General features: G+C 44.6%; 1 protein-coding gene across 2 annotated transcripts in view; it reads left to right on the top strand.

Annotated features, from left to right (window-relative positions):
- Cul1 (cullin 1) overlaps positions 1-24443 on the top strand; it is a 68504-nt gene extending 44061 nt beyond the window's left edge. For both annotated transcript variants that reach the window (XM_075892887.1, XM_075892889.1), the window contains exons 13-20: positions 14-145; positions 2234-2354; positions 5453-5529; positions 13798-13932; positions 14374-14466; positions 18364-18606; positions 19941-20054; positions 24013-24443. In XM_075892887.1, coding sequence (XP_075749002.1) covers positions 14-145; positions 2234-2354; positions 5453-5529; positions 13798-13932; positions 14374-14466; positions 18364-18606; positions 19941-20054; positions 24013-24093 — 996 coding nt within the window. In that variant the 3' untranslated portion in view covers positions 24094-24443. The remainder of the gene's footprint in view (positions 1-13; positions 146-2233; positions 2355-5452; positions 5530-13797; positions 13933-14373; positions 14467-18363; positions 18607-19940; positions 20055-24012) is intronic.
- Positions 24444-25785: the final 1342 nt, after the last annotated feature.

The following is a 25785-nucleotide window of genomic DNA, read 5'->3' as shown; positions in this document are numbered from 1 at the left end:
TGCCCCCGTACAGATGATAGTGTTCAAGTACATTGAAGACAAAGATGTGTTCCAGAAGTTTTACAGCAAAATGTTAGCCAAGCGGCTAGTACAGCACATGTCAGCCAGCGACGATGCTGAAGCAAGCATGATCTCCAAGCTCAAGGTGAGGTTCTGTGCATTACTGCAGGTGGTTTCAGACTGCGAGTCCCGCAGGCCAGTTGTGCCACTACTATTTAACAAATAACTGCGTGTGTTTATTTAAATGTCATATTGTGAATGCTCTAAATAATAATAAATGAAATCCTGCCACTTTTTTCTTTGTTTTTGACTGCAGGAGTTATACTTGGTGTTTTGAAAATTTGGGTATTGTTATGCTTTAATACAGTCAATATAAGTGTGCCAACAAAATATAAATTTAAGTAAATACAGTAAACTCCCTTTAAGACGAACTCCAAGGGGCCTCGGTCATTTGTTCGTTTTATGAGGAGTTCGTCTTATCAGAAGTACTCCCAAAAATGAAATGTCAACATGCCAAGCACATTTAAATATGTTGCTTGAAAACACTGAATGAAGTATAGTTACAATGGAGATGGAAAGAACAAGAAAAAGCATTTATTTGGCTCAGCTTGATAGAAATTGTGCTTTCAAGTAGAGTATTTAGACTAATCTAGCGAGTACTCAATTTCACGATTTAATAATAAATATGCTAATGAATGAATTTCCACTACATTTTAACAATAAAACTGTAGCACGACCCTTTCTTCACCTACAGGTTAAGGGTGAGGGAGATACCAGCTTCATGCACTGACCTTTCTTTTCCACTTATCTTGCTTTCTTTGTCCACGTCACAATTAGCTTTCGAAATGCTTTGAGTTTTGGCACCAGAAGTCCTCTCTCTCCCTTTTTTCATTTTGCTTTCTCAGTTTACCATCGAGACTATAATGTTTGTTCCCCAGAATATTCGTCGTTGTTGGTTGCTGTGAGAGTTCGTCTTAACGGAAGACTTGTGTTACGCAATTCGTCTTAAGCGGATTTTTTTTGCATTGAGTCTATGGGAAACCAAACAAATACTTTCGCGTTGTTCGTCTTAAACAAGAATTCGTCTTAACAGAGTTGGTCTTAAAGGGAGTGCACTGTAGTTTGGGAAGATGTAGTGTTGGCATATTTTTCTTTAGCAGTGTAGTTCGTACAGCGCATCTGTACCATCATGTGCATTGATGAGTTCTAGCTGGTCAAAATTGATCAGAGATCCCCCTCAGTGTACCTCTAATCTAATGTACTTGGCATGCAAAACCTCCATTTTGTTTTGAATTGAATAGAATAGAAGTTTATTTGTCCTGAAATTCTTACAGGTTTGGGAGCAGAGGCTAAAGGCTATATAGCCCGACATGGGGCCCTCTGCTCCTAAATACACGCAGGCTGCTTAATCTGTCGCATATGTTTTCAGAAATAAATATATAACACAACAAATAACACACAGAAATAAATAAATAACACAACAAATAAATCATAACACAAAAAATTTATCATGGTCCTGTTACAGAATTTCAGGGAAAACATCAGAAAATAACTTCATCACAAAAGCGTGATCTGAAAAGAAACTTCATCAATACAGAATGTAAAATAAAGCATAAGAAAAGAAACTACAACACATAACTCAAATTGGTAGATAGAATGTAACAAATCAAGTAACAGAAACTTTAATAAGCATACTCAATATCATGGTTCATTAGGATGGACTCAATAATGGTGTTCGAAGGTACGGAATTGAAATCTATGAGACCGTGTAAACGATTTAACATTGTGGGTATTTGACACTGCACGTGTTGCTTGCCATAACTTGTCCTTATTGCTGGGATTTTCCGGCGTTGCTGACGCATGGTATAATGAGTGTTGTCAGGCGTGTTCTGAAGACACTGTGGCTTGTTTTGTTTAATCCGCTGCAGAAGTTTGAAATGATACAGTTTTGTTACCGTTAGTAATGCGTATTTTTCAAAGAGTGGCAGTCATGTATGTAAAATGAATGTTTTACTGTTGTTATTTGAGTGGGCAACAGTACTTTCTTCTATCTGTCCAACTTAGTTAACTTGCAGACTTTTCGCATTGCATTTATTCGCATGAATTAGTTCTCCCAAATCTGCCCTTTTTAGCCGTTCACTTACACCTGGTACACTGTACTAGCTGTGTTCCGGCAGTTGTGACCTGTGCTTGCTGTGTGCGCTTGTGAGCATGTTGTCTTGTGAACTTGCAGCAAGCCTGTGGCTTCGAGTACACCTCGAAGCTTCAACGCATGTTCCAAGACATTGGAGTAAGCAAGGACCTGAACGAGCAGTTTAGGAAGCACATGTCTAATACTGAGGACAACCTTGGATGTGAGTTGCTCTTTCTATTCTCCTCTCTGGGTGACTTAGAGTCTTTGTCTGCTTGGTAATAACTGCATCAAGAAATATACAAAAAACCGAGTAGGTGCAGAGGTTTGCTTGTGCAGTGTAAATGTTTAGCGCAGGATGTCGCTGTTTATTTGAAAGAAATCAGTTTTAAAAAATCAACCTGCCATGATGGTGTAGTAGACATATTGCCAGACTGCTGACCAGAAGGTCATGGGATTGAATATTGGCTGCTGTTGCAGCAGCGTTTTGATGGGGACAAGTCCTCCTAGACTTGTTGCCTGCATTGTGAGCCAAAGGGCTGGTTCCTGGCCCCCTCCTGTTCTCTCCTCTGCTCCACCAAGCAGTGTTGACTGAGAATACTTGCTGCGGTGGTCGTTTTAAATCTTGCAGCTTTGGAGATTAAACAATGTGTACAGCTGTTTCGGAGGCAGCGCTCGTCAAAACGGCCGTGCACAGAGGCGTAGTAATGCGTGGAGGCTTGATAATGGTAGGCAGAAAACATGCCAATACGGCTTAATCGCTGACAACCCTTCTGATTAGCATTTTCAGCTTACTGCTCAGTAGTGCATGTCGGCTAGCTCTGCTAGTGGTGTGCATACATCACAAGCGCACCGCGCAGACACAATGTCTTCATGAACTTAAGCCACTCGCTATTGCCGTGCCCATGTGTGACAACTAGGAATGATTTGCTTTACGTGGCAGCAAACTCTGCGTATCGGCGGGAAATTTGTGATCGTTTACGTGTGCGCATGCAAGCAAAGGGCAGACGAGTCATTCTCTGTTCTGCCAAAAACATTGTTTCCTAATACTTTATGCATGATAGGTGCATCTATTCCGTGCTTTGCTGGTAGCGGCACTGATCACGTAGGGTTTGTGCGGCAAGTAGTGGATGTATTCACGAAAGCTTGAGTGCGTGCGCACCAAAATGCCTGCAACTGAGGCATTAAGGGGAGTGCTACTCGAAGACACTTTTTTTTTAATATTCACCCTAGAGCAATGAAACTTAAGCTGTTTATGGAACTTTTTATGCTTATTTCAAATATATAATTAGTTTTCTTGCAAGTTACACACTTTTAGCTCTGCAACGTGACAAAGTGAAACCCTAAACTCTTTTGCCCCTCTCTTTTCATCCCTAAAATTCTGTAATTTTTTACCATTTATAGTTCATATTGCTTCAAATAAAGTATAGAGTGCAAATAACTAATTAGGAAGCAAATACAAAATATGTAATACGTGTGAAAAATAATAAACGTAAAAAGTCCATATTTCACCTACTCTAGTGAAGGCATACTTATAATTTTTTATTATAGAATAAAATATTGAAATTTAAATTGGATAATTGCATTTGTCACACTCTGGAAAAAAAATTTGGGCAAAATTTTATGCAGACCCGAGCTTTAGAAGTGCCCGAAAAAGGAAGGGCACATTGAAAAAAAAAAGGGCAAAATTTGTGTTTTGAGAAAAACGAGTTTTAAAGTTAACATTGAGTTTTATTCATGAAAGACATCATTAAATCAGATGAAATTTGTACACCAAAAAGAACAATTCTTCTTGCAGTGGCCACTGCGTCTAAAATACGCCAGCACCTAGAGTTTGTCCCTCTCGGCTTCTTTGAGCAGACTCCTCACAGACATTTCGCTCACAGACAGGGCCCCATGAAACGCTTGCCATACTTCTGTTCCATCTGGTAGAGCCTTGTGCCAGCTGCAAGCTAGGAAGAAGTTCGACAGGACTGCGAAATCTAAACTAAGTGCAGCGTCATGCCATTTTGTAGCTATGTTTGTGCTACATGCCGTCGTACATAATGGCAATGTCGTCCCTGCTAAGTTCTCTCACTGCGAGCTCTTTCGACCTCTCAAAATTGGCGCTGACGTCATCCATTGCCGTATCACGAACTTTTCGGCTGACGGGTGTGAATGACTTTTGATACATTGGCTTTTGCAAGCCAACAACTGCCACAAATTGGACCAGCTGCTCGTAGCCTATTCCTACCGTTCCTATTCCGTTCGTAGCCTATTCGTATTCCGTTCGTTCCTATTCCGTTCGTAGACCGTTCGTAGCCTATTCCTACCGTGAAAGCCGTTGTGCGTGCCGCACAACGGCTTTCACTTTCGAGCAATGCCTTTTTTTCATTCATAACGGAGATAATTACACGAGAAAAGCATTGTTCAGCTGCGCTGCTCGAGAAGACATGGACCCCGCAAATAGGTTTCTTAGCACATACAGGCGCGCAGCGGCCAATGCCACTCCCCGATTCGTACCACATGATATGCCAGTCGCGGCGCTCAGAAAATGCGCAGAAGATTGCTTCTTTTTATTATTTCTTGTGCTGCATCAGCGAAAGAAACTGTTGTTATTTGAAGAGTGAGGCTCGACTCTTCGAATCATGCGATCAACCATTGCGAGCGGCGGCGCGTTATTGGCGGCAAGGTGCTCGAAGACTGCACACTTTCGACCTTTTAACAGGCACCTTGCGCTCTTTAGATTCAATTTCAAAGCATTTCCAGTCAAGTCTCGACCTATATTATTTTTTTCATAACAGTAGAGGTACTAATCTTATCAAAACAGGCAAAAATTTAAAAAAATCAATTTTGAAAGAAAACTCGCGTTTTTCGACCCGCATCTCCCCTTAAAGCTATTTTTGATGTATTTATAGTGATTTGACGCTTGGGTGGAATAGCATTTTAGAAATGCGGGATTCCATCTTTTTTGGGGGGGGGGGGGGGCTGCTTGATTTTTTAAGATTTTGTGGTCCTGAGGAATTGCATGCAGTAAAATTTCGATGTGAATCTAATTGAAGAGCAACCACTATTTGGAAAACATTAGAAATTTCAAAATGTTCACACTCCTAATTTTTAATCTTGGTTAGTGTAGTATCTCAACGAGTTATCTATCTGTGTCGGAGGTTTCTTCGGTAGTTGGCTTTATTTGACACTAATATTTTTTTGTACTTTTTTTAATTGTCTTATATCTGCTGATTGTTTGATGGTTTGTCAAATTAGTGTTCATTAGCATGTGTGTGTGTTTCTTTTTATTCGCTTCAATGTATGTGCTTAAGTTGCATGGTTCGTTTGTTCCAGTGGATTTCAGTATACAAGTTCTGAGCTCCGGATCATGGCCGTTCCAGCAGTCATTCACGTTAGCACTTCCTCAGGCGGTAAGCTGTTTTTCATTGCCGATTTATCAACTCAGTATTCTTGCTGTTGAAGAAGTCACTTTTTGGTTGCTTTATGTAGTGTGTTGAAGCATTTGCTTTGCATCGCACTTCTGCAGTTGGCGGTGCATTACATGTTTGTTCTAGTACAGTAGACTTTCAGCAAATGAAACTCTCTTATACGAAATCACTGCATAGAACTGCCTCTAGTATGATTGGTCTTGTACTTCAATTGTGCACCCCTGTTTATCTCTCAGTAAATGAAACTCCTGTTAAACGACACACATTTTCCTGGTCTCTTTATGTTTAGTTTAACCCTTTAAGACGCTATGTACACAATTGTGTACACCACTCGTTTTCGTTATTTTCATCAATAGAAGTTAAAGAAGAGCAAGGTATATCATACTTTGGATAAATTGAACCTCCTGCATAATTAATTTGTCTTTATTTTACTTCATTTTGCAGTGTACTGATACATATGATCACTTTTCTGAAGGCACTTCCACATTTGACGAGTCGTGCGACGTGCCGCTTCCTGCAAGCGATGTGAAGAGCAGAATTTTTTTTTGAAATACAGTAATACAGAAATACAGTAATGAAATACAGTAATACCTTTGTTAACTCAGTCGTAAAAACTAGGGACAATGAGCAATTTTGCGCTGATCGCCGGGAAAAATGAGCACTTCTCAGAAAAATAACTGCTACTTACTTGGTCTTCTGTGGCAGTTTCTCATCTTTCTTCTCGTGCGGGTTTAAAAGAAAAAAAATAACATACAGGAAACTTTAATCGGCTGGGTTTGGCTGCACTGCCATTTTATTTAGCAGAAAAAAGCTGCCTAATGCTCGTTTGCTTTGCAGTCATTCTTGGGCTTAGGAAGGAGTCCTCCAGCTGCTCTAGCTGACAGTGCTGCTGTAGTGTCGGGAAGGTTGGCCGCTCTGGCATTTCTCAGTCATATTATCAATGCTGCTTTAACGTCTGGGAACTTCGACCCTCGAACCTACTTCCGCTGGCTGGAGAAGCTCTGCTGAATCCATTTACCGCATAGTGCTGAATATAGGTCAAGATTTTTTTCCAAAAAAATGTCACTAAAAAGTCACCCCACAACCTATATACTGGCCCTTGCCATAAACCAAAAGATCATCTGGCAACAGGGAGTGTCGCATGCTTTTTGGGTATCAGCATCGACATCGCATCCTTGGGCCAACACCCGATGCGTTCTCTGCTGACGCCATTTTTTTTTTTCTTGTTCATTCTGTGCTCACAATGAGTGGCGACCTTACTTCTGCGGCCAGCTATGAATACTGGGTTGCGGCGCCAGTTCATCGCCGCGTTTAAACGAAAAGTTACTGAACTCGCGGAAACTAATGGCAACATAGCAGCACAGCGGCAGTTCGGAGTGTCCGAGAAAAGAGTCGGGTACTGGTGCAACCAAAAATCTAAAAGTCGGTATGTAACGCAAGGGAGACGCAGTTTCGTGGTCGCCGAGCTGTGCACCCGGAAGTCGAAGACGGAAGTGGCAGATATCGTTCGCGAGTCCCGCGCCAGATTCCTTCCAGTGAATGTGGAGCTCATTCGCACAAAAGATGTCGAGCTCGCCCGTGAAGCCAGTCTGTCAAGGAAAGATTTTAAGGGGTCCATTTATTCCGTCCGTCGCTTCATGTGATGCAAGGGATTTGCCTTTTGGCGGCACGTTGATACGCCAGAAGCTGCCAGAGATGTACAAGGACAAATTGATAGAGTTTCAACTCTGTTGAACAGCCTCCGGCGGCAGCATGGCTACATGCTAGGCCAGATTGGCAACGCCGGCAAAACGCTGGTGTGGTTCGACATGCCGTCGCCCACGACTGTTTGTGAATGCGGGCCAAAAGAGGTGAAGCTTTTGTCGACCAGAAGCGAGCATTTGCGCTTCATCATTATGCTTTCCTGCATGGCCGACGGCAGACCACGTGAGAAGGGGTATTGGATGAGGCCCTAATGTGCGAGTGGATCCGCACAGTGTGGGAACGGCGGCCCAGAGCCGTCCTGCAGCACTGGAATATTCTCGTGCTGGATGCATTTCGCGGGCATTTGCCAGCATCAGTAAAGGAGAGCCTTCGCAATGGAAAGACGGATCTTGTCGTCATTCCGGGAGGGATGATGTCAACACTGCAACCGCTGGACGCCGTCCTTAATAAATCTTTCAAACACTGTGGGCATGCGTTGTACACTGAATGGATGGCTGGCGACAACTCGCGGACCCCGACAGGCCGGCTGCGCAGGCCACCTCTCGCGAGAGTTTGTGGTTGGGTCTACGAGGCATGGAGGTCTCTGCCTGAAGAGATGATTGTGCGCGCATTTAGGAAGTGCTGCATCAGCAGCGCTCTCGACGGTACTGAGGACAACATGCTGTAGGAGGCGGCTAGTGAAAAGCAGTTGTCGTCGTCGTCTGAGAGCTCGGACAGCTCGGAGGACTGAATGATGTGAATTAGTAAACGATTCCGCGTTTTATTCGTTTTTTATTTTGCTGGTCAAGGTAAGGGGGTTGACCTATATTCTGCCTCGACCTATATTCCGCATTATATGGTACATGCCTGCCAAGTCTCCCGGATTGTCCTGAAGACTCCCGAAATTGCGACAGTTTCTTTCGTTTGTACGGTTGTCATGAAAATCTCCCGGAAACCGAAAATTTTGTGCGTGGTCTGGCTGCATTGACAAAATATAGCCTAATCTGCTCCAGGCTTTTAAATGCGAAGCATTTCTTGGCAAACTTCGGCGACATTGAGCGTATCTATCTATTGATCTATCTAGCCGCCTATGACTTTGGCTCTCCTGGCCGTTTCGATAATGGTATCGATACCAAACTTGGTATGGCATAACATGACTGTATGAAGAACATATTTAACTTGTCGTAACATAAAAATCATGATATGGATGTCATGAATGTCATAATTTACATTTCATGGTTTTGCAGCTCTTGCGATGGTCCTGTTCGCATGACATGTTGCAAAACTGGTATTGTGTGAAATGACTGCATGGCAAACACAAGCGACAGATTCTAACATGAAAATCATGACATGCGTGTCATGTAACAACATGACTGCATGCCACGCTCATGATGCCCTCGCGATCGATTCGCTAGAGTCACGTATACCAAAATTGGTATATTAAAGTACATGAACGGATGACGAAGGTATGTGGCTGGTGCAAACATGATAATCATGAGATGCGTGTCATGTAACGACATACCTACATGCCACGCTCATGATGCGCTCGCGGCCGTTTCGCTGGCGTCACATATACAAAATTTGGTATTACGGTACGTGAACACATAACGAAGGTATGATACTGGTGCAAACATGATAATCACGAGATGCGTTTCATGTAACAACATGGCTACTTGCTACGCTCATGATGCACTCGTGGCCATATCGCTAGCTTCACATGTACCAAACTCGGTATTACATGACGCGAACTGACGACATAGGTAAATGACACATCCGAACATGATATCCGCGACATGCGTGTCATGTAACAACGTGTCTACATGCTAAACTGATGACGCGCTTGCGGCCGTTTCGCTAGCTTCACAGGTGCCAAATTTGGTATTACGTGACGCCAATGGATGACAAAGGTATGTGACTGGTGCAAACATGATAATCATGAGAATCATGTCACATGAGAAGATGACTACATGCCACAGTCAAGGCTCCAATACATTTAGATGTGACGCGGTGCGCGTGCTCGCCGGCGTTCATTTAGTCGCATGATGCTGGCGTTGTTACGCCAGGCGCCGGTCTTGCCATATACTCGCAGGTGCGCGCCGCACTGCGTTGCTTTGACCCATGCGCGTTTCAGCACGTCCGGCGTCCCTCTGTCACGGAAAGGGAGAGACGCAGTGTTGTCTGGGTAACGCATCGGCGCGAAATGCGACATGCGGCATTTTTTTTGCTAGCATAGCATCGCTGTGCCCAGCGTGCGCCCACGTCATCGCTACATTAGAGTTTATTGGGCCCTTCATAATGCGCTTGTGGCCATTTTGCTAGCTCCGCATATACCAAATTTCGTGTTACGTGATGCCGATAGATGACAAAATATATGACTGGTGCAAATAATATAATCCTTACAGAAGTGTTATGTAAGAACATGACAACATACTATGGTCATAGCGTGCTCGCGGCCGTTTCGCTAGCTCCTCATGTACTAAATTTGTTATCACGCGATGCGAGTACATGACGAAGGTAAACGACACATCCAAACACGATAATCGTGACAATTAAGTCATGTACGACGTCATTAACCTCCACCTCGTAACGTTGTGCTGATTTTAAAGTGACATATCAACATTTATCATTCGTGCTTTGTATATCATCGATTCCCACTGTACATGGGATCTGCCAATTTTTTTGCTAGCCTACCGCATTTTATTATAAACAAATTCAGGAGGCGTTCATCAAAATGTAGAGTAGAATTTTAGTGATACGAAACCGCGACAGATGCGAATTCGCGAAATTTCCGAGCCGAATTTCACAGTTCATGGGGCTAAAATTAGAATGTTTCCAACAATTTTCTAGTCGTGGGGAGTGATATGAACTATAATACCGACACCGTTGAACAAAAATGGAGAGCAGCGTGCCCAAAGCTTCGGAAGTGCACGTGTGACCAGCGCGCACTGTTTTCTACAGTGCGTGTAGTTGTCATTGCCATAACAATAACCACTGTGGCCGATACTACAGTCCTTGACACTATCAAGTATGGCGACGACGAAACTGACAGAACTCTAGAAGTGTGTGCACGTCCAACGCTCGTCCAGTCAAAGAAAGCAACGCGGCCTTCTGCAAACTCGGTGGACGAAACCACGGCAAATGCGATCATAGATAGCATAAAACGATTTAGTTTTGAAGGCATATGCAAATTGAAAACCAAGCTAACGTTTGCCGCAACCGCCAGGCACAAAACTGACGTCGCGGCAAAGCGACAGCGATCTACAAGCCCCGAAGGCACGCAGCTAACGCAGTGGTAGATTAAAGGTAGTAAAGGCATAAAATAGGCAAGAAGCATTTTAGCGTTCCTGTCCTGTAGAATCTAGCAGCGAGCGATGATTTAACCCGCGCTTTCCCGGCAGCCAGCTGCGCTGTCCCATCCATTCACGTGTTTCTTAGAAAGACATACGCTAGTTGTTTTGACGGAAATAGATTTTGCTAGTTATTTTGATGACACGCGAAATTTCGGGGGTATTTGCGCTCGCCTTTTGAGGCTCTTATCTTGGAGGGAAACCCTACCCTTGAGTGTTCGGCTAGTTCAACTCATTATTAGACCACAATGCCGCTGTTTGCGCTTCTGCCACCCCTCTTGTTTTTCGTGATGTTTTGTTTGTTGGGAAATAAGTTAATGTGACCCCCTTCCCGTTGCGAAAATATTCTGTATTCCGAATCCTTGAACTTGGCAGGTATGCATCTAGCACTTTCTGCTTGTTTTTCAGCACTGCCGAAAGCGTAGACAAAGGGATGCCAAATTCCTGCGCGATGGTTGATTTTGTCGTTCCCTTACTATACTTTCTTAATTAGGACAACGCCATGCTTGCTGCATTCACGCTAAGTTGCCGCTCCTCACAGTCAGTGAAAAATTCGTACTGCGTGGTTTGTGCAGATGAATAGAAATCACACCTCAGGGAAAATCATGTTCACACTGCACAAAGCGAACGAGACAAACTAGCCAAGCGTGGGCAAAGGGTCTTTCTGCTCAGCACATGTGTCACATGACGTGCCACAGAATCACTTTGCAAAGTTGATATGTGGCTGGGCTGAGACTTCGCGCACTTCGCATTCGCAGAAAGCATATACGTAGTGGCAGGCATGGCTAATAAGAAAAAAAGATCGACGGACTTCAGGCATGGCAGTATCGGGCAAATCTTATGAAATAGTTCTGCGGTGGAGTTTTCGTTCCACTCTCAATCAAGATTTCGAGTTATCCGCAATCTGACCCAAAAATACTTCGAAATGAAAGGAAAAATATACACGTGATCTATAGGAAAATGTTCAGTGCTACAGAAAATTTCAGCTTAGCCGATATTTTGTCCGAGTTCGAGCTAATGAGCTATTACTGTATTGGTTATAATGAAGTAAATGAAACATAGTTTTACAATAGATATAGTGTAAGAATATTCTGTTATAACGATTTTTTCGAATAAAACGAAGTAATTTTCATGTAAGGTGCAACTTTGTTACAATAAGCTTAGAGTGTATCGAAAATTTCTTTACAAATGTTCATTGGTTTAATGTAAAAATGTTTCACTGCTATGAATTTCGGAATAACAAATTTTTCCGAATAACGTATTGAATTATATTGCCCTCGCATCTCGACAGTGCTTGAAAATAACGAATTGCGAATATAAGAAGCTACTTATGGCAGTCAAAACAATGCTTAGCTCTGTGCATGCCGCTGTGATCATCGTTGTCATCAGAACGCCTGCATATTTCTCTGTGCCTGCCCTATTAACATGTACAACAGCCCTCTCCCCATCACCATCGCTTGTTTGTACTTGCTTGTTTTCCACATCGGGCTTCGCCTCATTACCTTTGTTTTGTTGGGCGGCTCTGTCTGCGTGCTTGTTACTTGTAGTTTGTGGTGACCTCGCCACTCACCGTAGCGGAGGATCACAGCGGGTTCAGGCTTAGCGAGCCACAGGGCTGCGTTTCCGTCACCTACTCACGTGTAGCGCCCTGCTCCGTGCGCGCTCAACTAATAAAGCGTTTAGCACGGCGTGGCCAGACAGACAGTGTCCGGTTAACAGAAATACACACTTAATTGCCTTTGGCGGCACCCCGAACAACAGTACAACGTCCGCTCCAGGGATGCGGAGAGCAAAGGCTCCCGCATTCGTGAATGTCCACATTCGGACATTCACGATAAGGGGAAACAGTGAGTACATCGCAGCTGGCAATGGCGAGCTTTGATACACCGGTCGGGAGAAGGTCCCTCGCGGCTACTGCGCACTCTCACGATGGCCAGTGGGCCTGGTCGCGAGAGTTGGGGCAAACCTCGTACACGTAGGCTTACGGCAAGTGTGGCTTGGTGTAGTGCGACCACTTCAAGCTCTAGGCACCGCTGTTGGCTTAGCGTACGTTACCGAAGCTAACACTCAGGTAAACACGCCAGCCGGGGACGCCAAGGCACACAGGCAGGCTACAGTCCGGCGATTCCCAAAGGGGACGGGGACGAATGAAAACACTTCTTATCAGGCGCCGACCAACAAAGAAGAGACTTTCTGGCGCGCACGTGACTCGGCCTCCCGATTCTCGCAACCCCCGAGAACACGTGCCGTGCCCGCGCGTGGCGCCATCTATCGCCACAGGCTGTTACCAGAGCATGAGAAAAGAAAAGGAGAGCGGCCGTACGGTGTAATACCCGCGAAATGGTCGCGGGTGCCCTTCAGATCCCCATGAGCTCTGGAAGCAGCACAAAAGAAATGTGGCAACAGTGAAAAATTCGATACGAGTGACAGAGCAGATGAACTTGCCGAGGATTACCCGCAACACTTCCATAACTGGGCAGTGACGAAGCGTGCACGTCCGCTGTACTGATGACCAATAAGATTCACACCATTTGTTGTGATAAGTAAACGGTGATGAGAGCAAAGACTATGTTGAAACAGTGTGCAAAAACTAACGGGAAGAATTTCTATCGAACACTCTTCTTTTGACTAAAATAAAGTTTTAATCATCATCATCTAACACTCGTGCATCGAAATGCGCAAGAATGTGCACTCTGAAGAGTTCATTTTGCAGTAGTTGAGCTGCACCCACCAGGCAAATGCCACACTCTTGCTCAAATGAACGTCCACTCATTCCTTAATATTTCATGTTAGTTTTTCGTGTTTGTTAAAGAATAACGCAATTGAAGATGTATACCAAGCACAGGTAGGCAACTCATTTGGTTGCATTTAAGTCTATTGTGGAAAGTTTTAATTTTTTTTCACTGGGATTTTTCATAATAACGAATGATTTTTAGTGGACCCATGAGATTCGTTGTATTGAGATTTGACTGTACTTGATGCTTGAGAGGTTGGCTTAAAATGAGATGCTGTTTTCATTTCATGAAAGAAATGCAACATTGTTTCTTGAAGCGTCCCAGCAGTTGGTTTTAAGTGAAAGGCTTCTAGCCCTACATAGGCACTGTGCATTAACCAGAAGGTGCCAGGGAGCTCTTTTTTCATCCCATTGATAAGCTGTGTCATGGTCATTGTCTCCTGGTCACAAGATCATTCAAGCTGTTTGTTTTGGTGTTTTGTACAGCTGGAGCGAAGCGTTCAGCGCTTCACCATGTTCTACAGCAGCCAGCACAGTGGCCGCAAGCTCCACTGGCTGTACAACATGTCTAAGGGGGAGCTGATTGCCAATTGCTTCCACAAGAACCGCTACACACTGCAGGTGAGGCACTTTTTAGGTGCTTAGAGTTACTAGCACCGGCAGTTGGCAGGTCCCATTTTTTAATTGTACCTAATTAGCAAAATCAGTTGATATCTCGTTGGGAAGTCCATTTCGGAAGGGACTCGGGGATATGTAGGACATAATTTTGCATTTTAAAACTAAGGAAGTTTTTGGTAATTGTCACTAAGCAAAGGTAATGGCCATAGCTAGATTATCTAACGACTCAACTTGCTTATAACTGAAGACCTAGCACTTAACAATTGCACTGTGAAGAAACTTGTGCCGCTCGAGTGTGTGAAGCTTTTCTGTTTTCTTCTTGCCTTGCATATCACGATATTCCTACGCAGATTAGGCTGATTGTTTAACAATTGCAGTTGACCAAATGTGCTGGCTAGCCTCTTGCAATTCAAGCACGTCGTAATGGCCTTGTTTTTCTTTCAGGCGTCCACCTTCCAGATGGCCGTCCTATTGCAGTACAACATTGAAAAGTCCTACACGGTGCAACAGCTTCAAGAAGGTACTGGCATCAAAATGGTAGGTTAAATTATTTTCATTTGCTGATTCTCTGTAGTTTGACGGAGTGAGTGTTTATCTTGTCGAGTGGCAACCAAAGTGAGTCACTAAAAGAAAACGCCAGGTTATTTGCTTTTTGTTCAATACAATCAACATCCGATTTCTCGATGCCCGAAATTCCGGACATGCCTGATTTCCCGGACTCGTATGTGGCACCGTCAAGTTCCCCTTAGGGTCAATGTGTTACTCTGAAATATTGGATGGTTATAGCCTTTGCCATTCGATGTCCGGACTTTTTGCCACCAACTCCAGTCTCGAAGTCACTATATCAATGCTGCCATTTTGGTCGATTTCGTAGCCTCAAACCTACCCATATTGTATCGCAAGTGTGACCTGCAGCACCGCACAAGAGGGCTAACGGCACCATGGCTGCCGTAGCTTAGTCAAACCTGTGTTCAAATCTCACGGTGTTCGTTCACGCGTTGTTCTGTCAGCTCTGCAGTAGATTAGGTGCTGCTGCGCACTATCTTTAGCTGTCACGTTTCCCTATCTTCAGCATCCACCGTGTTTCTAGCTGTTTAGCGCTGCACTTTTCGTCAAGCAAGTTTGCCGAGACATCAGTCTCGCCTAGAGTGGCCGATGTGTGTGATGAATTCCCATCCGCGGACGATGGCTTCGGCGATCTGCATGCTGCTGGCGTTTCGATTCCAGTCGGGATAACCTTTAAGGGCTTTGCCGACGCTGACAAAGACCTCGAGCTGTGTGAGGAATGGACCTATGGCGAAATTATTAAAGTATTCCAGGATTCTGATGACTCCGACACCGAGATTGAAGAGACAGCGCTTACAGAGCCAAGGAGCTTTGGAGTTGACACGAGCACTAATGACACTGTCATAAGTGTATAGCAACAGCATGACATTTTCTGAAATTGAGGCAGACATCATTGCGGGCAAGTGGAAGGAAAGCTTTGCAAAGGAAATTAGGGCCAAATTATTGACCAATGAGGAAGCTCCGGCCGCATAGGATTTTTTCTTTTCTGTTTCTTTGTTCCTTCTTTTTCTATATAAACATCTCTTTTCATCAGAGCCACCTAAATGATGTGTTTGCTAGATTGTAACGGGAATCTTGTACTTCTGCTGTGACACTCTCCATCAGTGAAAAATACCGGTGAAGAAAATGCATTTTCGCCTGCATTCGTTCTTCCAGACTGCCCAATTTTCTGGACATTTTCTCGGTGCCTTTAGGGTCCGGGAAATTGGACATTGTCTGTGGATGATGTGCCACTAGTTTGCTTCAGAACTTGGCGATGTAGTAGAAGTCCTAGCTGCTTTTTCTGTACTGTTGCATTATAGAGCCCTCACAAAAAGCAGTTTAGTTTGTGTTCCTATTGTGCCATATCAAAAGCTTTATACAAACCATGCTTGCCATGCACTTCGTTGGTACAATGGTTACAATGCTTGGCTGCTGACTCGATATCTGGTTCAATTCCTGGCCATGGCGGTTGCTTTTCAATCAAGGCAAATTGCCAGAGGCTTTCGTACTGTGCGAAATCGGTGCTTGTTAAGAAACATCGGGTAGTTAAAATTTCTAGAGCCCTCCACTGTGGCATGCCTTGTAATCATATAGTTCGTTTATCATATAACATTCCAGGTTTTATCACCAAACTGTGCCTGTGTGTGCTTGTAAGCAGTGCGCGAAGAATTGCTTGTGTCCTGCAAACAACAGCATTCCCTACCATACGGCCATTGTACTATCTGTCATAGGACAATTGTACGTCCAGTTATCACGATTGACTGGCACGCACGTCCTGTTTGGCAGCTGTGCGCCTATGTGTGTTTGTTCATGATAAGCGGACCGCACACTATACCATCGCGAAGGCTTGCCGCTGTTCGGGTTTCATTTGACGCCGATAGTAGAAAACAGAGCACAGTTAAACCTGTTTATAACAAACCTCCATATAAAGAATTCCTGGATATAACAAAGTTTTTCTATTCCCTGTCGTTGCTCCATAGGAGCACATGTATTCGTGACCTCTATGTAACAAAGTAACTGCGGGAGAATTTCGCTCCGCATTTCGGCATTTTGGTACGAGCATGCATCTTCCGCCGCTGCCCCACCGCCGCCAAAGCGCGAAGCGGTGGCGGCGGGCACAGGGGCCGCGTCTGCGTGAGGTGGGCAGGCAGGCCTGCACCTTACAAGCGGGCGTTGCCCCCTTTCTTGCCGCCACAGTCACATGCGCAGGTGTGCCACCTCCCACCCCCTTCCAAACAAATTTATAAAAACTACATTTGCGCATTGGCAGTGCCACGCTTCTAGTTAGTTTCACATATGAGCGGCCATGTTGCATATGGAGGGCGCCTTACGGCACGTTTCCGCGGTAATCGTGTCTGTGTCCGTGTCGTTCGCTCTTCATTTTAGACGTCGTGTGCGGGTGCATAGCTTCACTGCGCGCTCGTGGTGTGTCCCCAACGATGTTCAGCTTTGCTTTTTTTTTTTTTTTTTGCGATGGCAAATATGTGCATGGGCAGTTTCGGCTGGGTTTCTGCTGCCGCTGCCTTCATTCACCGTATATGTATAGTATATGTATATGTACCTATATATATGGAAACTCAACAAAAGAAAAAAAAAAAGCCGCCCGCGCTTGGCGCTCAGCTCGTCATGATGTGGCGGCGGGCGCTTATCTCCCACGTGTACTTTGCCTCGTGAATGCGAAGGGGGGAGAGGGGGTTTGATGCTTGTGTGCGCACGCTTATCCTTCGGCGGGGAGAATCGCGTGCCTTTGACTTTGACTGGAACGATTGCGTTTTTTCTTTTCACAGTCCCTTCACGTTGAAACCGCACTGATACTCACCAAAATAGCAAGCGCGCCAGCGATCGCGACCGCCCTTAAAATCCAAGTTCATTATTGCTACTCGACTGATTCCCCCTCCCTCCCCACGTTGTTTCATGCTCGTTTAAGACAGGTGGTTTACTTTCTGTTTGAGCATTCGATGGCAGTTCTAACATGCAGGAGATGTTATGCACTTGCCAGGCTATAGGGATGGGCCGACTCATTTGATCTCTGCTTCAGCAGTGGTTGCGCGCTTTTACCCGCTTGTGAAAGTTACAACGCGCGGGGGCACGTTGTCAATTCAGACTTGTTGCGAAACATGGCGGTGACGGCAAGAACCCACCGAGAGTGTCCATATGATTGCTATTGCAATAATACAGTTTTTTGCTGTAAAATGAGTGTTTGGGATTAGCTCTGCCTTCAGTCCCCCTTTTGTTTAATTTGCACGTTTATTTTCCAAATTTAGGTATCAAACCTGCATAAATGAAAACCTCTTTATAACGAATTTTTCTGGGAATTTATCAATCTCGTTATATCCAAGTTTAACTGTATTAGACAGGCAGAAGGGATATGGTTGACATGTTCTGAGCATTTGTAAACTTAGTCTTGCGCTGTACTGAAGGCATGCTGATTGCACCTTCTTGCTGCGACCACACTTTCTTATTCTAGTATGCCTTCTTAATGAGCTTAAAGAGGAGGTTTTGTTTTCTTCTCCCTCCCACTTCTTTCCAAAGTGGGAAGGAATGATGCTTCAGGAAAGCTAACATTTCGAATAGAGGACTTCTCCAGTCTTCAAGTTTAAACGTCGGTTTCATCGATGTTTCCTGTTGTGTGATTTTTTATCGATTGAAGCCTCACTCCTCTTGAACGTTGACTGCTGATATTTTATTACCTCCAGTATTCAATCAAGGCTTTGCAGTTACAACTTTATTTAGCTACTCCTAATTGTAGCATTCGCCAATGGGAGTCTATAAAACACGGTGTCTCAATATCCAAACAACATTGTGCACAAGAGAGAAACGTCTCTGATTATAGTTTGCAATCCATGTACAGTGAGTGTACTGATATAGTGGATCTCTCTTTTGCAGGACATACTGCAGCAGGTGCTGCAGATCCTGCTCAAGTCTAAGCTGCTCGTGTGCTTGGAGGACGAAGACTCGTCACAGGGGGGCAACTTTGAGCTGCGCCCGGATTCGGTCGTGTCCTTGTACGAGGACTACAAGAACAAGAAGCTGCGCGTCAACATCAACGTCCCTATGAAGGCTGAGATGAAGGTGGAGCAGGAGACTACCCACAAGAACATTGAAGAGGACAGGAAGATCCTCATTCAGGCATGTGGCTTGGACTGCATGAAGGGCATAGCCAGAGGGGGGATCACGATTAAATATGGTTATAGCAGTTCACCCACCCAGTTGGTGGCTGTACAATTATCTCGCATTAGTTAAGCTTTTTGTAACGAGACAACGCAGAGAGCATTAGGTTGCAAAAGACTAGTTAGCCTTTAAAGGACACTAAAGACAAATATTAAGTCGACGTGAAGTTCTGAATATTCCAAAATGTACAGTAGATTCTCAGTAAATGGAAATCTTAAACAGAACTGCTGCTTGAATGGAACAACTGCTTATAGCACGATTGGTTTCGAACTTGTACTTTGCAGTCTTATTCATCTCTCAGTAAATGGAACTGCTGTTAAATGGAACATTATTACCTGGTCCCTTCAAGTTCTCTTAAATAATAGTCTACTGTATAGAGTGCAGCACTTTGCTGTATTAACAAACTTACTTGAATCTAGGCCGACCCCCAAAAGTCGGAAGCTCGGGTAAAAAAAAAAAAAAAAAAAGACCTCGAATGTAGGCCAAATGAAACAGTGAGGACAGCGTTCACAAAGAGAAAATATTCATTGAACATGAAGATGAAACTAAGCAGTTGGTTCATGATACAAATAACTCGAGAAACGTACAGCCAAAGGTCCTGTTGCGTGTGTTCTTCGTCATTGCTTTTTTTTTCGCGCTGTTTCTAGTTGCATCATAAAGATGCCGCGCTTGTCGATGGTGCGCTCATTCAGAGTCATTGCTCCTTCCCTCATCTTTGATTTCTTTGTCGCTGTCTTCAAACAGGGCGCAATCCTCGGTGCCATCAAGCGCATCGGATATGCCGCACTTCTTAAAAGAGTGCATAATCAAAGTTCCCTGGTTGCCGTACCATGCTGCGGCCCCTCCAGCGACGCTCCACTCCAAATTCCCGCTCGGCTTGAACTGAACATTGGACCCCCCAGCTAGGACAACGTTCTTTTTATAAGCGGCACTGTAATGACACCACCTGTTTGACGCCATTGAAGTACGCCACTCATAGACCCCTCGAAGTGCGACTCGCTATGACAAGCGCTCCCCTCAACACTCGCCACATTGATCAAAATGGCGGCCTCACGTGTGTACTTACGCCAGGTGTTGGCTTGGCTATTAATGGCTATAATACCGTATCGGTGGTGCTAGTTGTGCTCAATGAAAAATGCTGCATTTTTCAAAATCCTCGAATCAAAGCAGAACCTAGAGTTCAATGGAAAAAAAAAAAAAGAACTATTGGCCTAGTTTCGAATACAGTAGCTTTATGCAGTTTAGTCTTTACGAGACTTTGATGATGGGTTGTGCATTGTTTTGTGTTCCAGGCGGCTATTGTGCGTATCATGAAGATGCGCAAGACACTCAAACATCAGCAACTTCTTGCGGAAGTGCTAAACCAGCTGTCCTCGAGGTTTAAACCCAGGGTGCCTGTAATTAAGGTGAGCGTCTCCCTCTATGTTACTATGTTTTAGAGCAAGGCGGCATGGCCAGGGGTGGTCCAACTGTGCCCTTTGCACAACTTTGCTACAATGCTGCCTCTATGCGCCTTGATGCGCCACTTCAAGTGCAACGTGCAACTTGCACCAGGTGCACTTAGTTTCACCCTTCCGTATGCTTGCACAGCAGTGGAGTGTTCTTGGCCTAAGTTATTCTGGGTACAACTCAAACACACCAGCAACTTTCTTTTTATTGTCACAGAAACTGCATAATCTCCCCGTTTTGACACATGTGCTTTATCTCGTTACATAAATGGCCTAATACGCTCAGACCTCAATATAACAATGTCACATATGCCACGAAAATACTTCGTTATATCCAAAAATTTGTTATAGACGATTTTTGTAACATTGTGTTTATGGCAAAACGATTGGTCACTTACTTCACAATAACAAAAACAGTTAAACCTGCTTATAGCGAACCTCCATATAACAAATCCCTTGATATAACGAAGTTCTTTAATTCGCCGCTGTTGCTCCATAGAAGCACATGCATTTGCAACCTCTATGTAAAAAGTAACAGTGCGAGGCAACCTTGATATAACGAATATTCCCCACAAACAATCGAATTTCGTTCCGCATTTTGGCACGAGCATGTTTCTTCCGCGGCTGCCCCGCTGCCGACAAAGCACGTAGCGGCGGTGGTGGGCAGGCGGGCCTGCATCCCACGAGCCGGCTTTCCTGCCGTTTTCGTCGCCGTGCTCGCATGCAGGGGTTCGCCGCCTCGCTCCAAACCAAAATTAAAAAAACACTACTTTTGCACGTTAACAGTGCCACGCTTTTAGTTGACCTCACATATATCGGGCTGCGCTGCATATGGAGGGCGCTTAACCGATTAGTTTTCTGCGGTAACTGTGTCTGTGTCGTTCGCAATTCGCTTTCCCCGCCGTGCGCGCATGCATAGTTTCACTGCGCACGCATGGTGTGGCTTCCTACGTTGTTCAGCTTTGCTTTTCTTTATTGCGATAGCAATTGTGTATTTGGATAGTTTTGGCTGGTTTTTTGCCTTCACCGCTGTCATTCATGTATCTATATATATCTAAAAACTCAAGAATGGGGGCAAAAAGAAAAGGCACCTGTGCTTGACGCTCAGCTTGGCGCATTGCGCTTATCTCTTACGTGTACTTTGCCCCGTGAATGGGGGTTTGGATGCTTGTGCGGGCGTGCTTATCCTTCGGTGGGGAGAATCCCATGCCTTCGACTTTGACCGGGGAATGACTGGGTTTAGTTGCCGGGCAGACGAAGATCACTTCGCTCGCTGGACAGGCGCCGTTTGCAAAAAGAGTGTGCTTTTCAAACACCTCGAAGTAACAACTGGGGCACTTGTTAGTTCACACTCGTATTTGTACTTGTGATTACGTTTCGTGCCTCATTTTCATTTAAACAGCGCGTTAAGTGCCGAGAGGTAAACTTTGTTAGTTCCATCTCGTCCTGTTTATGTTGGTTGTTTTAGGGGGGGGGGGGGGGTACCTGTACGGGTTGTCACCACCTCCCTCTTGCCGAAACTTGGAGCGAATGACGCTCTGACGTCCATCACTCCCCAAAAAAAAATATTCCATGTGGAACCTTACAATAACGCTTCACCACAACGTGCATTTTATATGTTTAGATAGTCAACACAGGACATTTTTATTTTTTATGGACTTTTTGAGCTCTGAAATTTGTTCCGGAAAGTAAGATGTCACTTTCATCTATGCCACCTTTCGCATGAGTGGAGTACAAGTTTCAATGCACTGTTTTCATTATGAAGGCTCATTAAAGAATTTAGTTTGCACACTGGACATCTTTCAGAATAAATACTAGTATTTGAGACACTTTGGCACAGTGCTTTGTATTATAAGGGTTAATGAAAAAATTTGTTCATGCGCTGAACATAATTGCGAGAAAGCCATTTTGGCTTTTCTTGTGTCCTAAACTTCAGTGTCCGGGAACACTACAAAGAAAGGAAGTGTTCAGCTGCATGTCGAGCAGGGAAATGTTTCCGTGGACTGACACTGGGTGATACATGTGCCTCATATATAATCTTGCAGACTTTGTTAGGCAGCTCTGTGTAGGCAGGGTTTCAAGAAAACATACTTCGAACTGTGGGGTGATTGAGGCCTGCCTATCTGGAAGTGCTTTTAAAGTTTGTACAATCTGGATCAGAGAAAAAAAGGAACGACGCAGAGAATAAATTTTTGATCTTATGAAGGTAAATTGTGCTTGTCTAGCCGTTTTCATTCTTATCGTACAAGTCTGTTATACTAATAGCATAAATTCTCTAGCCAAGTTATAGTCCAAACATAAATGATAAGGACTGTGCACTGACCGAACGTTTTAGGACCAATCCGGTCCCTTCTTCAGGGGCGACTGCTTGGTTGGCTCTAAAGCTCACAATTTTTCTTGGCAGTGTCGCCCTCTCCATTCCCTCTCCAGCGACAGTTTCCTGGCCTACTTAAATTCGATTGAGCCAGTGATTCAATTCACCGTGGAATGTGAAAAGAATGTTCTTCCTTTCCTGGATGTACTAGTAAAAGGGCAAAAAAAGGGGGGGGGGGGGTAGAGATTGACGTTTGAGCTTCGCCGTATACAGGAAACCTATGCACACCGGACGGTATCTGCAGTACACTTCTAACCACCCGACCGCACACAAAACATCAGTGGTAAAGACACTTCTGAACTGCGCAGGGGTCATCTGCAGCTCCAAAAAAATGTGAAAGAAAAAAGCGATCACCACCGACCTGCTGGACAATATATACCCAAAAAGCTTTATTCGTCGAGTACGCCAGCGAGTTGGCTGCTGCAAAACTTCCCCACACCGGCCTTCTGCGAAGGATGATCCTAACAATGAGGGCCATCTGAAACAACCCTACCGTATCTCTGCCCCATACGTGCGAGTAATCGGGGAGCAGTTGTCCAGGGTACTAAGGAAAGAAGGCATTCATGTGGCGCACAAACCCGTCTCAACAATCGGGCGATTCTTGCCACGACCAAAAGACCGTCTGCCGAAAGAGAGGTTCTCCGAGCTAGACTACGAAATTCCGTGCACAGACTGTCCTGCCACCTCCATCGGTGAGACAAAAAACTTCCCCGAAGGGATACGACAGCATCGAAAGGATGTGCGTAACCTCAATGCTGCACCAAACGCGCTCGCCGAACACAGCGAAAAGATGGACCACAAAATCAATTTCTACGACGCCCAGGTAATCAACAAGGAGTGTAGCCACACAAAAAGACAGTTTTAGAGTCCTGGCACATACAAACAAGTCCTGGAAATGTTAACCTCTCAACTTTAACCTTACCCAGTGTATACATGCGCGGTCTACAGAACCAGTTGAGAAGACACCACAGCGATAACAATGGTGGAAAGAAGGATGAAGGAGAAGGCGACACCGCCAAGAAAAATTCCGAGCTTCAGAGCAGAAGGGATCGAATTAGTCCAGAAACGTCGGGTCAGTGCACAGTCCTTACCTTTCATATTTGGACTATATCTTGGCTGAAGAATTTGTTATTAGTATTAAAGTTCACCCAGCCAGACAGATATCTGTCGAAGATGTTCACCTTTAAGTCTGTTATAGTTTTCCTTCAAATATCCTAATGTGAGCTTTATAGCATGACTAATCGGTGGAAAGGAAATCAAAAGTACAAAGGGTAAGTGAAGTGACTAACATGGGCTCTGTGTTCATAAAAAGGACTCGGCAAGCCTTGCAGTTATTTTCATACTATCAAGTGGCAAAAATTGAGATTGCTTCAGAATCGGGTAAGCATAGTACTGTTTTTTTTTGTTGCACCCACAAAAACCTTGGAAATTGTCTTTTAGCATTTGGTTGTACGACCTGTTCAAGGGCGTAACAGCCGTCTTGACCATGTTCTCATATAACTCTTAACAAGAGTTTACTTTGTTCTCTTTGTTCTTCAACAGAAATGCATAGACATTCTAATTGAGAAGGAGTACCTCCAGAGAGCAGATGGTCAGAAGGACACATACACCTACCTTGCGTGAAGCGGCAAGTCCGGCTGGGTGGAGAGAGGCAGGTTCCTTAAAAGCCAAGTGACGGGGCGTCGAACCATGAAGACGTTCTTACGAGCTAAGTCGAAACAAAGGCCCACTACTGCCGCCACCTCCTCTTGTATATGTGCTGTGCCGAGAAAGAGGGCACGGTTTTTGTCTTAGGGGGAGGGGCAGGTGAAAAACAAGAGCTGTGTGCTGGCTTGTCTTTCGAAAAGACCTCTCCGCACACCCAGTCACGTGAAGAATGGTGTAGATCCTGCCAGGTTACTTTTATCGGATGCTCTTTCCCCCATCCCACTGTCCGCCGCAACCACTGCAACTGGAAGAAGGAAAAAGCCGGATGCCTCTGTGTCGACCCACCAGCCGACTTCTCGCAAGGTACTTGCCCGTGTCTCAAAAGTGACTCAACATCACACCGCCACTGCCGAAGAAGGCGGACCATGGTGGATGCCGTAACGTGCTGCCACCTCTTGTTTTATTTGCTTTTCACACTGAGAGGACTTCAGCGGCATGAAGGACTTCAGAAGGGTGGGCAAGAAAGAGAAAACCGAAAAGGGAAACCGAGGGCCTCTGTTGTGACTCAAACACATGCTGTTGTTCGCCAATGTTCGTCACTAGTGAGTAAGGTGCATGTGAAATGTGTGTGGTGCGCGCTGCCAGTGGGCAGCGGCAGCGGCACCCTAGGAACGCTCTTCGCCTATTGGCATTTGTTGCAGCAGGCAGCTTCCCCCCTCCCTACCCTCTACTTTTGTGCATAGGCCTGGTGACAACTTGGAACTTTGAAACAAAATAGTGTGCAGTGCTACGACCCTTTCTTTTTTTTTTTCATGTAACCCGCATTTTTTTTTTGTTCTTCGCAGTCCTTTGCTCGCATTTTTTTACTCTGCCACCCAGCCCCTTTCTCGTCGCTGTGTTCTTGTTTCCCTGCTTATGTCTACGGCATTCTCTGCAGGGTCATCGTCCCCTATGTGTTGCCTCTGTATCACTACACCTTTTGTAGGGCCACTATCTCATGGGTCTCAACTGTAATCCTCTCTCCTCTCTCTCTCTCTTTTTTTTTTTCAGTGAACAGCGCAATTACAAAGGAAAAGAAAAAAGAGCATGTTACGAGGGCTTTGATATCATAATTCTCTTGTGATAGCGGCAACAGTTTTTTGTTGTTGCACTCATTGTAGGCGCCGCAGCATGCTCTGAGATGCATTTTTTGATTTTTTTATTGTTAATTTGTTAGTTGGCCTATTTGCTTTTTTTTTTCTCTCTCCTTTTAGAGGTGTTGCAAGGGAGGCAGTGTTGCTACTTTCGAGCGTTTGCCCCATAATTCAGTTTCTCTCGTGGGTTGGGAGAATGGCTGTTTCCCTTATTTTATTGATGTGCTCCTCCATCAAGGTGGTCAGGTGCCTTGTTTTTCGTGCAAAGCAACAGATGCCTCTCCTGGAAATGCTGACTGCCGTGTGTACAAGAGTGCTGAAATCTGGGTCACGAGGAGCAATAAAAGAAAAAAATGCACTAAATGTCGTTTATTGTTGTTCTGATATAGCTGCATTCACATACTTGTGTTTCGTGCTCATTTTGTTGCACCAAGAAATCGTTAAATGACCAAAACATGCGAAAACATTGAAGTAAATTACGCACAGAATTGTGCTATTCAGTTCTGTTTTGATGTGATAATGTTAAAGAGCACAT

The sequence above is a fragment of the Rhipicephalus microplus genome, chromosome 4 (assembly GCF_043290135.1).
Source record: "Rhipicephalus microplus isolate Deutch F79 chromosome 4, USDA_Rmic, whole genome shotgun sequence".
In the NCBI taxonomy this organism is placed as follows: domain Eukaryota; kingdom Metazoa; phylum Arthropoda; class Arachnida; order Ixodida; family Ixodidae; genus Rhipicephalus; species Rhipicephalus microplus.
The sequence above is the reverse complement of the archived record's forward strand: the minus strand, read 5'-3'. Positions and strand labels throughout refer to the sequence as shown.